Consider the following 17,577-nt stretch of genomic DNA (forward strand, 5'->3'; position numbering starts at 1 on the left):
GGGGGGCAGGGAATATATGTTCTACTGGAAGGCTACCACCTGAAGCTAAAGAGATCATTTTCCAAGGAGACCCAAACTGAATGAGATGAGCAAAAAACAGTATTAGTTTTAATCCTGTGTTGATAAAGAAGATGAGTATTTGTCCTGGGTTCATCTATGTTCATGAAATCAAATGTTTATTGAGTGCTTATCCAGTGCCAGATACCATACTAGGCAAAAAGGGGGATGTTAGTGTACAAGATTAATGTCTGTGCCCTAATGGAGCTCATGGTCTAGGGAGATACCTTCTCTTGATTAGACATTTTCCCTTAAAACTGTTCCAGCCTGTGTAAGCTTACGTAAGCACCATTGTAGCTAGAATTAAGTCATATGTTCCTCCACCACATAAGAGTGTACATTGGGTACATTTTTACAGTGTTCCCAGCATTACCAAGTACCCTGAGAGAATCATTTTGTGTATTACCACTAACTGATGAAAGCTCCACACCTCCTAATTTCAAGGAGTTTAATTAATACAACGAGTTTGCACTGACCAACCTGGTTTTACTTGACCCAAGTGGTAAACCATTAAGTAACATTAGCCTCTTAGGACTCTGTCACATGACTTGACTTCCAGCATTGCAGGACTCTCCTGACCCAAGACCATTTTCATTCCTTAGGGTAATTCAATTATTGTTGCCATTTTTGAAAGTAAGTTAACATATTAGCCAGTGATGTGATAAAAGATTTATCAAAGCCACTAACTGCAAAATTAGACTTTATGTCTAAAGATATTTTTGAAGGTCCCAATGTATGGATTTTTGCAGTGTTAGACTGGTGTTACCTTGATGCACACTTAAAAAAAAATGACATAAAGGCTACAGTCTGACTTGATTCCATGCCCCTAAGTTAGCAACCATGGTACTGGTATGGACCCCAGAATCCTAAACCAACTTTGAGGCCTCTGGAAACTAGTCCACACTGTCAAATGTATGGCTACACATTCATCTTCTGGACTGCAATTTCCTTGGAAGAGCCCCAGTAATTGCTTCAGCTGCTCTACAAGGAATGTAGCTTCCAATCCAACTCAGAACTTGAGTCACTTCAGTTATAAAAACAAACTTACAATGTTCTCCCTCCTTAAAAAATACAACACTCAACTGTTTACATTCATGTCTTTATTAGTTTTGATGATCAGTACAACTGCTTTTACTTCACGTGCAGGCATTCACTCCTGCATGTTCTAGGAATCATTAATCCCACACTCAAATTAGAAAGATATCAGAGGCAGTTTTTATTTTAATAAGCATGCAAAGATAAAAGTAGTAAAATGAAAAATAAATGGCCCTCCTTCAGGTACAGAAAAATATTAGGATAAAGTCAACATCTTTATGAAGAAAGTGTTCAAATAATGGGTCAAATTTTTTAAAAAACTCCTAGTCTGTGTATTTTACTTTCATTGATAATCAAAACCAGGCAATCTTTACAGTAGTTTAAATGTTAATAAGTGATGGACCTCTTATTGGTTTTATTTAAAGGTTAAAACACATCATCATCTCAATTCTTTGTATCCACAGTCATTTTAATTTCTGGCTTATGCTGAATTGCTATACAATCTTCAGACACCTCTACCCCCACGTATATAATTACTCATTATTTCTTTAAGATGGATAACTCATAACATGAAAAGAGTAAACTGAAGTTCTGTGAAATTTAAGATGACACAAAAACGGTGCCCAACAGCCATTTTTCTCTACCTTTCCTCTTCCAACTCTGTTTCTTCTTCTTTGAAACCTTACTAGAAATGTTGTTTTTACAGGAAAGGTGATTATTAAAAAGGCCAAATGCTTTCATATTAGATCTTGTCAATAGTTAATTCCGGTTTCTTGGTGATCACGTCTCTCATCTTCATTGCTTGGTATGGAAAAGTGAAATATACTTGGAGTAAGAAGCACCAAAAGGAGACAAGGAACCAAATTCTGCAGTGTAGGTTTCCTTTCCTGAAGAGGGCAAGCTCCAGCAGCCTCATTTGAAGGAGGCCTTCACTACCCTGCCTTTGACAGGCTGTGGAGGGCGCCAGTTCCTCACCAGGGGCACCGGGGGCTCATTTTCCGCGCTGGAGTAGAGGCTCCGCAGCTTGGCCATCTGCAAGGGGTGAGGGAAGGCTGTCAGCGTGACATTCGGACCAAGTGGACACATTAAGCATGTGACAAAGAGTTAGAAATCGCCAGCTTTCTAAACAAGCAAACTACAAAACTTGTCTCCAATGTCCAGTGAGAGTTATTTGGTTCTGAGTAACAAAAACCTTTTTTTTTTTTCTTTTAAATTTGTAAAAACACTTTTCTTCCTTTTATACAGGATCACCATACCCTCTGGTCAAAACCTTTTCCTCCTGAATTCTGAAACAATTATTTTAATTCGACAGATCAGTATGAAATCTATCCCTTATGTAGGAGTGGAAGACAGTGCAAACAATAAGCTCAACTGGCCCTTCATTGCATAAGTTAATGAAGTCAATTTACATGAACACTTAGAAGGGAGGCCTGAGGAGAGAGGTTCAAGGTGTTGAAAGCAGACAGACTGGAGCTGCAATCTCAGATCCTGCCCTTGGCTGTGTGATCATGAGCAAACTGCTTAACCTATCTGAGCCTCAACCTACTTAGCTGTAAAACTGGGGAACCAGTATACACCTCACAAGGATGTTCAATCCCTTCCACCAGCATCTTCTCCCCAGACCTGTATTTACCATTCCATCTCCTAAACAGGGCTCAGTATTTGGGAGTTCTCCAAATTAGAAAGTCTAACTCATATGGATCTGTACCCTTCAGTGTTTCTAGAGCACAAACTTGGGCATTGTTCAGCATCACCACCACCTTTAAGTGTTTTTGCATTTAGCCTGGTACCCTTTGGAAGTTGAGTTTTAGAAAGTTAAACAGGCTGATCGTAATTAACCGGGGCAAACTATGAAGTCTCCCGTCGCAGAGCTGTTTGGTAAGCATCTACTGCTTTATATTTTCAGTTTAGCGTCTGTATCTCACAGAGCCCGCCGGCGACGGTAAGTCAGCGTGCTCTCAAAGCCGGCCCGCGGCCGCCGCTCACCTGTTCGTGGCTCACGGTGATCGGCTCCTTCAGCAGGAGCCACACGATGCACTCCTCGCAGGGCGGCGTGGTGAAGGAGCCGTGGTAGGTCCAGTAGTCTCGGCAGGCGGGGAACAGGCAGGACGGGTCGAAGTTCGGGAAGGGCGCCTCCTTGCCCTGGGAGACAGCGGGACCCAGCGCGGTGAGCGGGCGTATGCGCATCGCCTGCCGCAGCGTCTCACCGTTTGGGGAGAATGGATTTCAAATGCAATAGAGAAAACGGAGCTTGTGAACAAGTATGTGCCTTTCAGAAATAAAGGGCAGATGGGGAGGCCGGTTTGCATGGTATGACTTTGCCACAGCCAATTTTATTCCTTATTCACTCTAGGTAGCACTATAAATCTATCATTTCTCAAGAAAAAGGACAAACTCATTCTAAACTGTAACAGAAATATTTCATACAAGTTAATGCTGTGGTTCTCGATGATACAAAACAGGCTTGCATTTTTATTGAATATCATACTCAGAATACTTACTTTCTCTGGTGGTAAAACTATAAAGTGTTTGATTAGAACAGAAAGAATTAAAGTGAGTCTGCTAAGTAGAAGAATCTACTGTTAAGATTTAAAATATACAGGTGCCACCCAGGAGAGAAAGGGAAACACTAGGACCCAAACATTTAGTACCTCTGCATGTGTGTAAGTGTATGTGTGTGTGTGTGTGTTGGGAAGGGGAACACCACTCAACTTCTCTCTCAAACACTTCGTTAAAAATTTAGTTATCTGACAGGTTGACTATGAAGATTAAATAAACTTATGTATGTGAAACTGCTCTAAAAACTATAAACCATAAAAATATACATACAAATATAATAGCATTTGCTTTCATATGTATGCTTAGCATATTCATCAAACTTACTAACAGATTTTAGGTGAAAGAAATACACTTGAAAATGTAAAAAGAAAAAATTGACATACCCTGCTTTTATGTTCTGGGAGGGAAAATGATTTTTTTTACCTTCGTCTTAATTTTGTCCAGCGCATCAAGTAGCAGTTGGAACTCATGTTTCTCATGTCCTATCTGTAAAAAAAAAAAAAAAAAGAAAGAGAAAACCAACAACTATATTTTTCTCTTCTCCATAATTTAGGATTGTCTTAAAAACTAATTTTAATCCATCCATCTACCACTAGTGTTTACAAATCTGTCAGAATATCTTGTACTAAGCAAAAACATAAGTTTATTTCCCCCCCGCAAGATTTTAGAGTATATATTTTCTGAACTAAACTTAGACTCCAGGCCTCTGAAGTACAAAACCACAAATTACATGTTGATTTACATCTATGTCCTTGACCTTCTCTGTGAAGTCAGTCTACTTTTCTTTTTAATAGAATTAGAGCTAGGATGGACTCAATGTATCTAAAACTAAACTGATTGTCTTTCTGCTCAGACCCACTCCACTTCCTGTAGTACTGTGTTCAAGCACTGAAAATGACCCAATGAATTCAGAACATAAAACAAATTAGGTCATTCAAAAAGAAAGAAGCTAGATTTTCACCTCTGGCTTAAAATCTAGATTATGTTAGCACGAAATTCATGTGTTAATGACACTAAGTCCTCTCTAAACCAAGGCTGGCTCAACAACACACACATTCCATGTGCTATCTTAGCCTGGGATCATGTGAGTGGTGGCCACCCTAAGCCGAGTGGATGTCCAGCCAGGGACTCGGCATCACAGATGTTCCCAACATTGGCTTTTCTGGTTTCCCCTGCAATTGACGTGGAGTAGCAGGAAAGGGTAATGAACAATGCTGCCCTTGCCCTCACTGCCACTGAAATAAGCTCCTTCAAAGGCTCCATCTCCACTGCCCCTACACACACACCACACACATACACACACGCACACACACACACATACATCCTGCATCTTGAGAAAATTTAGAAGTGCTAGGGGTACTGAAGTATGGCAAAAGTTACTCTTCTAAGGGAGAGCAAAAAATTTTGATCTGATCTTAACAGAAATATCTTGACTAGTTGAATGAATACTGAAATTCATTCCTCTCTCCCCTTTAAATAAAAGGAGGGAGTAAAACTTCAGCATTGATAAGGAACTAAACTTTGTAAAAAATATATGGTCAATTTTTACCTTACCTTCAGAAAAATGCCAACCACAGCTACTCCATCAGGTTGCTTCAGAGCACTTCCAAAACTGTTATACTTTGAATTCCAGTGAACCAAATGAAGCTGAAACCATAGAACAGAGGCTATGAGGTAAATTCCCAAAATAAGGAAATAAGTATAAAATTATTCACAATAAACCCAATAATTATACAGTCTAAGGTTGCTGAACACTCTCACAGAAGTTGACAGAATTCTAAAAATTAACATGCAATATTTTGCTAAGACTTTTAATGGTTCAAATTAAAAGTTATGATAGGTAGAATCGGTGAAAACTGAACTTTCGTTAAACCAATTCAAAATAATATTTTAGTTGTGTATGACATTAGTCCTTTTTCTGACCAAATCAAACAGTGAAACACAGAGTTATAAACAGGAATCTGCTAGCATTCTAAAGTCACAATTAACTGGGAAGTAGGAGAGGAAAAATAAGGGGACAAATTCTTACGTGTCTTCATGCCTCTCTCCTTTCAGCAATAAATGGTCTAGAACCGGGTGGTAACCTTACCTTAATAATGTTAAGGTGATAACATAGACACTAGTTAAATTAGTCAAAATTTTCACATTGCATTATATAGAATGGCAAGAGAATACAATAGTTCATGACAATTTAGAAGTATTTTATTCAAGACCAAAAGTGTGAGATAATCCCACATGTAAAGACCAAACTGCAAGCCTTGCCCACATTTGTAAGGAATATACTAAACTTTCCCCATTTGTGGGGGGAGATGTCTGGAAGGCATTCTCAATTAACTTATCCTGTCACTGGCTGTCTAGATGGGCTGTAGAGAAATGATCACAGGGAAGTACTTTGGGTCTCCTATAGTTTAGTTTAACTGTTTAGTCAAATTTAGTTAGGCTGCCTAATGATGCTGCCTAAATGAGTGTCCACAAGTGGCTCCAAGGTTTCTGTCTCAGCTCCTCTGGTTGACCAGAGTCTGCCTCTGGAAGAGTTGGGCAGTACAAATGGAATTATCCTCACCTCCAGGGCATTTGTCACCCCTTATAGGCTTGGCTTTATACAGAGAACATGCAGGAGGCTTGTCTTATTTCCTTGTAATTTGGTGCCTTCCTTTAATGGGTTAACTGGAACAGAGAGTAGTATTTGTTCATATTAAATTGTGTGTATCTGTATCTAGCTATCTCTGTATAAGTACATATGTACATATAAAAACATACACACACATATGCACACCCTTCATTAAGAGACTAGAGCATGAGCATTAGCCAGAATTACTAAGTGCTATTTTTAAAGCACCACAGTCTTGTAACAGAGGCAGCTTAGAGCACTGGGCAGGATGATGAACTATGAAGCCAATCAGCATAAGGTAGAGCACAGGTCTAGCACTCATGCGCTGTGTGACTTTGTTATGTAACCTCCTGTGCCTCAGTTTCCTTGTCTGTAGCCCATCTCATAGTGTGCTGAGAGGATCAAATGAATTAGTACTTGTAGGCACTTAATAAGTATTAGCTACCATTATCTTTTCAGTGCCAGTCAGGTCCCTGGCTTTTTAAACATTATTATTATTAAGCTGCTATCCAATTTCTAAATACAACCTTGAAATTCTTCACGCATGACACTAACTCACCTACACTCTCTTAACTGTCTAACCTAGAATGTTTGGCAGCTTCAGTTTATGCTAAACTATTGCAGCTCTTTTCATAACTACAGACTTGAAGCAAACGCATTGGATGCTATTCTGTCATTATTGTTGTTTTCAGTTTTCACTGGGTGAGATCCAGAGTAGGTAACAGCAATTCCTCCTACCTCCGCTGCGTACTTGACTCCATCCACGCTGTGCTCAGAGCCGTGATCATCCGAGGAGCCCCAGTGAAGATGAAACTGGCGAAGCCGGTAGGGTGCAGTGAGAGGACCACCTCTCAGCACTGTGATTCAGAGAAGCTAGGTCAGCAGTGAACTCACACTTCTTTTACAGAGCCCTGCTTTAAACAGCCCTTATAGTCTAAGCTTTATGGGCTGGGCTGATGGTGCCATTCCCAAGCACACTGGTCTCTTTCTCACGAAGTCAAGTCTTGGGATATATCAAAATAAATGCTTTCTCTTCTCTGTCCTTCTGATTTTGTTTGCTTGTTTGATTATTTTTTAAATGTCAATTTAACATGTATGAAAATAAAATTAAAACAGGAGATGGGCAATGAAAACAAGCAAAGCACAGGTCTGTTGTGTGGGTGCATTGGAGAGAACAGGATAGCTGAGAGCCAGGCAGACTTAGGTTCCAATCCCGGCCCCACCCCTTGCTAGTTGTGGGATCTCAGGCAAATTGCTAAACTCCTCTGAACCCATTTCTGCATCTCTCTGAAGGTGATAATAATACTGACCTTTCAGAGCTGCTGCGAGGATTAAATGAGATTAAGGGCTTTAAACTGCTCATCACAGTGCCCAGCACAGTCATCACTGAACAAATGTGAATTCCTTCTCCATGTCTTGCCTCACTACACTTTTCTTTAGTACTACAGGCAAGAGCTCTCATCCATGTCTAATTCAGACTGTGTTTACTCAAATGAGATGAAATGGAAAATTCAGAAGTTTCCCAGGGAATCAATCAATGTGGGCCCCTAAACAAGATGATTCTCCATAGCATGAATGTGAGTTTGCTGTCCAAATACCCCAACCTGGCACTTAACTTGGTTCCACTTCATTCAGCCTGGGGAGTGATTTAGAAGTTCAAATATTTTCTAAAGGATATTGGAAACTATACAGAAACCCTAAAATCAAAATTTAGCAACATAAGCTAGATCAAAATAAAATTCAGAGCGTAGCTGTTCTAGAAAAGATTGGCCAACTGTTGGTGCTGAAATGGCACACTGAAAGCCATAATATAGGTCTAAAACAATAGAACAAGGTTTGTATAAGCTTGGTCATGTAGGAATGAGTGGTTTGATTAACTGCATTTTTTTCTATCCAACCACTAGGAACAGTTATCATTTGGTCGTATGAGTCTAATTTATTAGGATGAATTATATGAAACTGTCAATAGTCAATCATTTTTGCTTACAAAAAGTCATTTTCATGTGATCCAACCTAACAGATGCTGTTTAATTTTGCTACTAATCCTTCAGAATGGAACTTGATTTAAATGGAGAAGAAAAAAAAGTAGCAGATACCAACGAGATTATTGTTTAAGAAAATATATTTTTATGATATTCCTTACCTGGAACCTGCTAGTAGGTAGAAATTATAACTATTACTCTTTAGCTACAACATCATTGAGAATATTCATTCCTATACATCAGTAAGGATAGTTTTAATTTTTTTACAAATGTGGTTATAGGAAAATGTATTACTGTATATCAAGCACCAAAATGCTAAAGGTAGATTCTTACTTCATTCACAGTGAAATAAAGCATTTCTAATTAGCCTTCTTTTATTTCATTGATTTGCTTAATAGTGTAGGTGAAATAAAGAGATTTTTTTTTAAACATGAGATTTTTCATTTTCACACAAATACAAATCACAACTCAAGGAGAAATTGTCAGATTCTTCAAAAACACTCACCAAAATGTTTAGTCAGATGAACCCCACTGAAGCATTGAAGGCAAGTCTTCTTGATTCATACAGTGGGTCTACTCTCTCCCCTGGATTGGCCCCTACCCACACAGCAGAGGAAGAGAGTACCTACTTGGTTTCTTTGCTATGTTCCTTGCTCTGTAGAATGGAATCTGTGCCACTTTGGGGACTGGGAGCCTTGCTCTCCAGGCCTTGGTTAGGAAGCAGAAAACCCCTCAGGTGTAGACCATCAGAGCCTGAAGAACACTCATTTAGACTCATTACCATCACCTCCCTATCAAGCTTCATTTCAGGAATGCATTGCCAACTTTTAGCTTGGGCATGGGGCCATTTTGTAGCAGCCTGGGTGACCAGCATTAGAGAGTGAGACATCCCTCTTCTATGTATAAACATAATTCTTCAAGACTAGAGCAAAGTTAAATGTCATCTCCTTTTTCAGAGAAGAAGTGCACCCCGCTTCCCACCAATTCTGTTGGCTGTGTCATAAATCACATTTTGCCAATATGGACGTTGAAAATGGTCACGTGTCTCTACCTAAGTGTGATACTTACTTGACCTGTCATAAGTATCATCAAACACAACCCTGCAGGTCTTCCCATTGTTCAGGATGGTCTTGGCAGAGCCGGGGTCATAAGATGCTGACCATGGCTTCAGGGAAGGGTCGTGCTTGATGTCTTTAGTGTGCAATTCAATGGGCGACTGGTTGTCTCCCTTGGCAATCGGGTAAAGTTCATGCCAGTGGTCAGGACCTGGGAAATCAAATTGAGGGGATTTATTTATTTGGTGGCACAATCCAAGCCCTCTAAGTGACTAAACCAGCAAAATACACAGAGGCTAGCCAGTGATTATGAAAAGGTCTTGTATATCAGATTGGGCAATACAAGGCTTAGTGTTTAAGACCTGTTCATAGTTTTGTTAATAGTGTACCTGGAGACTGTATTTAATTTCGTGTATTTCCTCAAATTTTCCATGTATTTGCTCAAATATAGCCTCAGAGCCTTATTTTTGAAGTGGACTTCATCACGTTTTACCAATGCCATCTTCTGTCATATAGCTGGAATAAAATAACACTGACCCTAAGTAGATTTCAGAGCATATCCATATTCCTTTTCCCATGGGTAGGCAAGAGCTGCAGGCAGAGCAGCTTAGACCAATACCAGGCTCAGAGGGGTTAAGTGCTTGCCCAGTACATGGAGAAAGGGACAGTGAGAACTGGCCCTAGGTGGTCTGACTTCTCCGTCAGAGGCACTGTGATCTGGGCTAGTTACCGAACCTCTCTGCGCTTGAGTTTCCTCCAATGGGAGTAATAACAGCTCCACACCACGGAGAACTAAATCAGATATAAAGTAAAAGGGTCAGCAGTGTTTGGCACTCAGGAAGTGCTCGGTAAATGTTAGTTTCCATCGACTCCACCGCACTTGCTGGAGTTGCGCACTTTCTGAGCAGCACCATCCCGGACTGACCGGGAGCCGCTGCCCACACTCACCGTTGTGGTCGGCGTAGCCCCACTCCTTGGCCATGGTCGTTTTCTTGGGCACTGGACGGCTGCTGCCTTCTCTCCTCCGCCGTGCACAGTCCCTGCGAGCCCTCACCTTTTATATAGGTCCCCCCACACTTGCATGGCCTTATTAGGTCAGCGACGGTGGGGTGGGGGGCTAAACAGGATTGGGGTGGTATTTGGGAGGCGGAGTGGGAAAGCCAATGAATTCCAAGAGCTGGACAGCTGTCGGGGTGGGGGGAGATGGGCGGAGGGCATCCTTCCCCTTCCTCCCCTCCCCCTCCCCTCCCCTCCCCTCTCCGGGGAAGCGCTTCTCCTGGCCCTTCTATTCCTCCCTCCCGGCTCCTAAAGCTGCACGGCTCTCTAACCCCGCGCGCCGCTGTGCAGAAATACCGGCGACTTTCGCCTCCTCCTCTCCTCCCTCCCTCCCTCCCTCCTCCAAGCTTTTTTTTTTTTTTTTTTTGGTAAGGGGGGATGGGGCGTGGTAGTTGTGCTTAGCCTCCAACTAAAATCTGCACCCTGCCGGCACTTGCAGCCTCTCTTAGAAGTTGCTTTTAGCGCAGGCTGCCCGACTGGCTGCGGTCTCCAGATGCTTCTGCGGGTTGATTTCGCTCCAGCGATCCGGTTTCGGTGGCTGGAAAGAACACGTTTGTTTGCCTGACCCATGTTTGACTCCCTTGCAGGCAACTTGTAAAATCCTAGCAGCAAAGGATGGGAAGAAAGAGGCCGGAGGGCAGGCTCTCTAACTGTTATTCTTGAGAGATTGACGATGCCAGATCCCTGGAACCACACCAGACAGCATTTCTTAACCTCATGGGTCCCTTTGGTCCTCAGGACTCCGAGGGCTGGGTCTCGGGAATCGGGGAGAGATCTGGATGCAGGTTACCGCAGAGCAGGAGCCTGATTTACCGACTGCGTGAGCTGTAAGTCTGCTCATGAAAAGTCGAGAACCTTCTGGGTTGTTGGAAGGCCACGAACATAAAGTGAGCAATATTGTGTAAAACGTATGACCTCATTTTCCAAGACATAATGAAAGACTGGAAGAAAAGAGAGAGGAAAAGTTTTCCAGAATTGCTTTGTATTTTTTTTCTCCCCCTCCCAAGTTGTTTTATAGTACGATAACCCACGCAAAAGGAGAATAGAACTGGAATATCCAGTGTGCACATGTCGAAGATATCTTTTTAAATGTCTGGTTGTAGTTCACACTGCAGAACCAGTGTAGTAGATATTTACAGTTTTAAGAGTATATAAAATTTTTCTTTGTTCCAGGTCAGTATTAATTTTATTTCTAAAAAAGACAGCAAGAAGAGATAAGCCTAATTCCAGTGCTGTCTTGAACAAGGTTGTAATATACATTTTCTTAATTACTTTGACTTTTATTGATGTTAGGTTTTTGCATTTAGGGATTACAAAACTTGAAAAGGAAATCTCTCATCATGGTAAAGATAGCTCATCCCCAAGGCATGTGGAATGACTAACCACACTCATAACCTGGACGCCAGGGGAGTCACTCCCCAGCGTATTTTTGTGACCAGGGATTATTTGATCCACACAATAGCGATGTGGAATCAAGAACTGAGATGGTTTGGAAAATCCAAGCAAACAGCAATGCAAATACCCTTAGACTCTGAGCTCAAATATGTCAGTGTTGGATTAGAAAGGCTACTGAGTTGGCATATCTGGGCCATTTTTCTGCTTCACTGTGATAGTGTGCTGCTGTAGTTTGTGGTTAATAGAGGTTATATTCTGCATAATTATTTGTATTAGTAAACTACGATCCTGTGCCAATTCACGAAATTGTTTCCATCTCTCTTTTTCTGCTATATGTGTTTAGAAGATTGGTAACTAAATTTCATGTTATTTGATACAGTAGTGATACAGATAAAGTTTTTAAATAAAGTCTTTATACCAAGCAAGGCCAACAATCCAGGAATTCATCATATTGTTACTATTTATGCATAGAGTTTTAAAATGGGTTGTCATTAATTAAAATTTTAAAAAGACTGCAAAATAATAAATTAAACACTTGCACAGTAGCACATAATTTCACATAAACACTAGTTAGAATTTGCAAAGTGAAATGTATAATAGGTTTGGGCTTGTGGTCTTGAAAACTAATGTTGGTTTTTTCATTGTACTTTCTCGTGAGAGTTAATCAAAATTGGAATTTCAAGACAGTTTATATCATGTCATTTTAGACCATAATATATTTTTCAGAAACCCCAAATTAATCATCTGCATCTTAATTGATTTACTCCAGCATGTTTGTCTATAAATTTCAAAATTCCCTGTTAACAGAGCAAAGAGAAAAATCTAAATTGTGTCCAAGACACTGAGATTTCTGGAGTTGGCTTAAAAAAAGAAAACTGTTAGGTATACACTGAGAAAAATAATGCCAGAAAAAGAGCTACAAATTATCCCTTAGCATGTACATAGTATTTCTCTTAGTACTATTATTGGAAAGTTGATGTATTGGGCAATTTGTAAGATTTATCCCCCAAAATGAGTGTGTTCATACAGAGAAAGGAAGAGAGAGAGAGAGAGAGAACAGAGTAATCAAGGAAGATAATTTGGATAAATAAAATTATTGGGAGGAGGGAGTGTCTGAATGTAGAAATTTCAGGTGGTATGTTAAAATTATAAACTCGAAAGATCTAAGTTGATAAAATTTAGACATATTTTTACTCTCGATTTGGCATTTTATTTTGCAAGATGCTAGGTAATATAACCAAGTCAAATCTTCTGCAAGTTGATACATTTCGTGTTTATAGTGCATCAGAAACAAACAAAAGAAGTGAGAAATTGCCTATTTATTCACCTCTGTGATCAAAGCATAAATTAGGATTTGAAGTAATTACATAATTATGCTTAAATATCTTATATGTTATAGGGATATGTATTTTCTACCACATTTTTATTTTCAGAGAACAAATTCTGAGATACAAATGTAAATATGGCTAATAAAAAATCAAAAAAAATAATTTTGGGCCTTCAGTTTATCTCTTTTTTAATTTATTTTTTATTGAGGTAACATTGGTTTATAACATTATGTAAGTTTCATGTGTACATTCTTACATTTCTAATTCTTTTTTTAAATTGAAGTATAGTTGATTTATAATATTGTATTAGTTTCAGGTGTACAACTCAATATTTTCAGATGTATAATATTTTTATAGATTATACTCCATTTAAAATCATTATAAAATATCAGCTATATTCTCTCTGTTGTACAATATATCCTTGTAGCTTATTTATTTTAGACATAGTAGTTTATACCTCTTAATGCCCTATCCCTATCTTGCTCCTCACCCATTCCTTTTCCCCAATGGTAACCACTAGTTTGATCTCTATATCTGTGAATCTGTTTCTGTTTTGTAAATTCGTTTCCTTTATTTTTTACAGTTCACATGTAAGTGATAACACACAGTGTTTGTCTTTGTCTGATTTATTTTACTAAGCATAATACCCTTTAGGTCCATCCATGTTGTTGCAAATGGCAGAATTTCATTCTTTATTATGGCTGAGCAGCATTCCATTGTGTGTGTGTGTGTGTGTGTGTGTGTGTGACACATCTTCTTTATCCATTCATCTGTTGATGGACACTTAGATTGCTTTCATATCTTGGCTATTGTAAGTAATGCTGCTATGAATATTGGGCTGCATGCATCTTTTCAAAGTAATGCTTTAATTTTCCTCGTATATGTACCCAGGAGTGGAATTGCTGGATCATATGGTAGTTCTATTTTTAGTTTTTTGAGGAAATTCTATACTGTTTCCCACAGTGGCTGCACCAGTTTACATTCCAACCAGCAGTGTACTTGGGTTCGCTCTTCTCCATATCCTTGCCAAACATTTGTTATTTGTACTTTTCGATGCTAGCCATTCTGACAGGAGTGAAGTGATATGTTCTTATGATTTTGATTTCCATTTCTCTGATGATTAGTAATGTTGAGCACCTTTTTGTGTGCCTGCTGCACATCTATATACCTTCTTTGGAAAAATTCAGTTCTTCTGCCCATTTTTTAATCAGGTTGTTTGGTTTTTTGATATTGAGTTGTATGAGCTGTTCATATATTTTGGATATTAACCCTTTATTGGACATATCATTTGCAAGTATTTTCTCCCATTCAGTAGGTTGTCTTTTTGTTTTGTTGAAGTTTCCTTTTCTGTGCAAAGGTTTCAAGTTTGATGAGGTCCCATTTGCTTATTTTTGCTTTTTGTTTTCATTGCCTTAGGAGATAGAGCCAAAAATATTGCTATGATTTTTGTCAAAGAGTGTTCTACCTATGTTTTCTTCTAGGAGTTTTGTAGTTTCTGGTCCTCCATTTAGGTCTTTAATCCATTTTGAAGTCTTTGGTTTTGTGAGGGTTTTTTTGTATATGTTATGAGAAAAATTTCTAATTTCATTCTTTTATTGTAGCTGTCCAATTTTCCCAGCACCACTTATTGAAGAGACTGTCTTTTCTCCATTGTATATTCTTGTCTCTTTTGTCATAGATTAATTGACAATAGGTGTGTGGGTTTATTTCTGGGCACTCTCTACTGTTCCATTGATCTATGTATCTGTTTTTGTGTCAGTACCATACTGTTTTGACAACTTTGTAATATAGTCTAAAGTCAGGGAGCATGTTACCTCCAGCTCAGTTTTTCTTTCTCAAGATTGCTTTGGCTATTTGGAGTCTTTTGTGGTTCCCTGTAAATTTTAGAATTATTGTTCTAGTCTGTGAAAATGTCATGGGTATTCTGATAGAGACTGCATTAAATCTGTTGATTGCTTTGGGTAGTAATGACAGTTTAACAATATTAATTCTTCTAATCCATAAACATGGGATACCTTTCCATTTATTTGTGTCATCTTCAATTTCCTTCATCAGTGTCTTATAGTTTTCAGAGTAGAAGACTTTCACCTCCTTGGTTAAGTTTATTCCTAGGTATTTTATTCTATTGATACAATTTCAAACAGAATTATTTTCTTGTTTTCTCTTTCTGAGAGTTCACTTTTAGTGTATAGAAAAGCAACCGATTTCTGTATATTAATCTTGTATCCTGCAACTTTGCTGAATTCATTGACTAGTTCTTATAGTTTTTGGGTGGAGACTTTAGGGTTTTCTATATACAGTATTGTGTCTTCTGCAAATAGTGACAATTTCACTCCTACCCTTCCCATTTGAATGCCTTTTATTTCTTTTTCTTACCTGATTGCTGTAACTAGGACATCCAATACTATATTAAACAGAAGTGGCAAGAGTGGGCATCCTTGTCTTATTCCTGTTTTTAGAGGAAAATCTGTCTGCTTTTCACCATTGAGTATGGTGTTAGCTGCGGGTTTGTCATAAATAGCCTTATTACATTGAAATATGTTCCCTCTATACCAACTTTGATGAGAGTTTTTGTCATGAATGTGTGTTGAGTTTTGTCAAATGCTTTTTTTGCATTTATTGAGATGATCATGTGATTTTTATTCTTCCTTTTCTTAATGTAGTGTATCACTTTGGTCAATTCATGGATATTGAACTATCCTTGCATCCCAGGAATAAATCCCATTGATCATGGTGTATGATCTTTTTTATATATTGTTTAATTCAGTTTGCTAATATTTTGTTGAGGATGTTGGCATCTATATTCACCAGAGATATTAGCCTGCAATTTCTTTTTTTGTAGTGTTTTTGTCTGGTTTTGGTATGAGGTAATGGTGTTCTTGTAGAATGAATTTGGGAATGTTCCCTCCTCTTCATTTTTTTTTTTTCTTGGCTGTGCTGTGTGGCATGCAGGATCTTAGTTCCCTGACCAGGGATTGAACCTGTGCCCCCTGCAATGGAAGTGCAGAATTTTAACCATTGGACTTCCAGGGAAGTCCCCTCCTCTTCAATTTTTTGAATAGCTTGAGGAGGATAGGTATTAACTGTTCTTTATATGTCAGGTAGAATTCCCCTGTGAAGCCATCCAGTCCTGGACTTTTGTTTGCTGGGAGGTTTTTTGGGGTTTTTTTAAATTATAAATTCAATTTCACTACTAATGTTTTTTCAGATTTTCTATTTCTTCCTGATTCAGGTTTGGAAGTTTGCATATGTCTAGAAATTTATCCATTTCTTTTAGGTTGTCCAATTTGTTGACATAGAACTGCTCATAGTATTCTCTTATGATTTTTTGTGTCTCTGTGGTATCTGTTGCTATTTCTCTTCTTTCAGTTCTTATTTTGTTCATTTGAGTCCTCTCTTTTTCTTGATGAGCTAGCTAAAGACATCAATTTTGATCATCTTAAAAAAAAATCTCTTGGTTTCATGATATTCTTTAATGTTTTTTGTCTCTATTTTATTTGTTTCCACTCTGATCTTTATTATTTCCTTCCTTCTCCTCATTTTGGGCTTTGTTTGTTCTTTTTCTAATTTATTTAGATGGTAGGTTAAGTTGTTTGTTTGAGATTTTTCTTGTTTTATTAGGTAGGTCTATACTGCTATAAACTTCCCTCTTAGCACTGCTTTTCTGTGTCCCATAGATTTTGGAAATTTGTGTTGTTATTTTCATTTGTCTTGAGGTATTTTCTGATTTGCTCTTTGATTTCTTCATTGACCCATTGTTGGTTTTTAAAAATTTATTTATTTAATTTATTTTTGGCTGTGTTGTGTCTTTGTTGCTTCGTGCAGGCTTTGTCTAGTTGCGGCGAGCGGGGGCTACTCTTCATTGTGATGTGCAGGCTTCTCATTGCGGTGGCTTCTCTTATTGTGGAGCATGGGCTCTAGGCACATGGGCTTCGGTAGTTGTGGCACATGGGGTCAGTAGTTGTGGCTCACGGGCTCAGTAGTTGTGGCTCACAGGCTCTAGAGCACAGGCTAATTAGTTGTGGCACATGGGCTTAGTTGCTTCACAGCATGTGGGATCTTCCTGGACCAGAGCTCGAACCTGTGTCCCCTGCATTGGCAGGCAGATTCTTTAACCACTGCACCACCAGGGAAGTCCTGACCCATTGTTTTTAAATAAAATGTTGTTTAGTTTCCATGTGTTTGTGTTTTTCCATTTTTCTTCCTGTAGTTGCTTTCTAGTTTCATACCATTGTGGTCAGAAAAAAATGATTAATATAATTTATATCCTCTTGAATTTGTTGAGACTTGTTTTTTGACCTACATTGTGATCTATCCTGGAGAATGTTCCATGTGCACTGGAAAAGAATGTGTATTCTGCTGCTTTTGGATGGATTTTCCTGTAGGCATCTATTAAATCCAACTGGTTTATTGTGTCATTTAAAGCTACTGTTTTCTTATTAATTTACTTTCTGGAAGATCTGTCCCTTGATGTAAGTGAGGTGTTAAAACGTTCCCTA

The 17,577-nt window shown here is 38.8% G+C and overlaps 1 protein-coding gene across 1 annotated transcript; it reads right to left on the bottom strand.

Annotated features, from left to right (window-relative positions):
- Positions 1 to 1,142: 1,142 nt before the first annotated feature.
- CA3 (carbonic anhydrase 3) lies at positions 1,143 to 10,488 on the bottom strand. Its single transcript, XM_067711956.1, has 7 exons — positions 10,248 to 10,488; positions 9,313 to 9,510; positions 7,001 to 7,119; positions 5,206 to 5,298; positions 4,075 to 4,137; positions 3,079 to 3,234; positions 1,143 to 2,124 (listed from the first exon to the last, which is right to left on the bottom strand). Exons 1-7 carry the CDS (start codon positions 10,279 to 10,281, stop codon positions 2,005 to 2,007), a joined length of 783 nt encoding a protein of 260 aa, XP_067568057.1. The 5' UTR covers positions 10,282 to 10,488; the 3' UTR covers positions 1,143 to 2,004.
- Between the last annotated feature and the right edge of the window lie 7,089 nt (positions 10,489 to 17,577).

Source organism: Pseudorca crassidens, chromosome 17 (assembly GCF_039906515.1).
Source record: "Pseudorca crassidens isolate mPseCra1 chromosome 17, mPseCra1.hap1, whole genome shotgun sequence".
NCBI lineage: Eukaryota > Metazoa > Chordata > Mammalia > Artiodactyla > Delphinidae > Pseudorca > Pseudorca crassidens.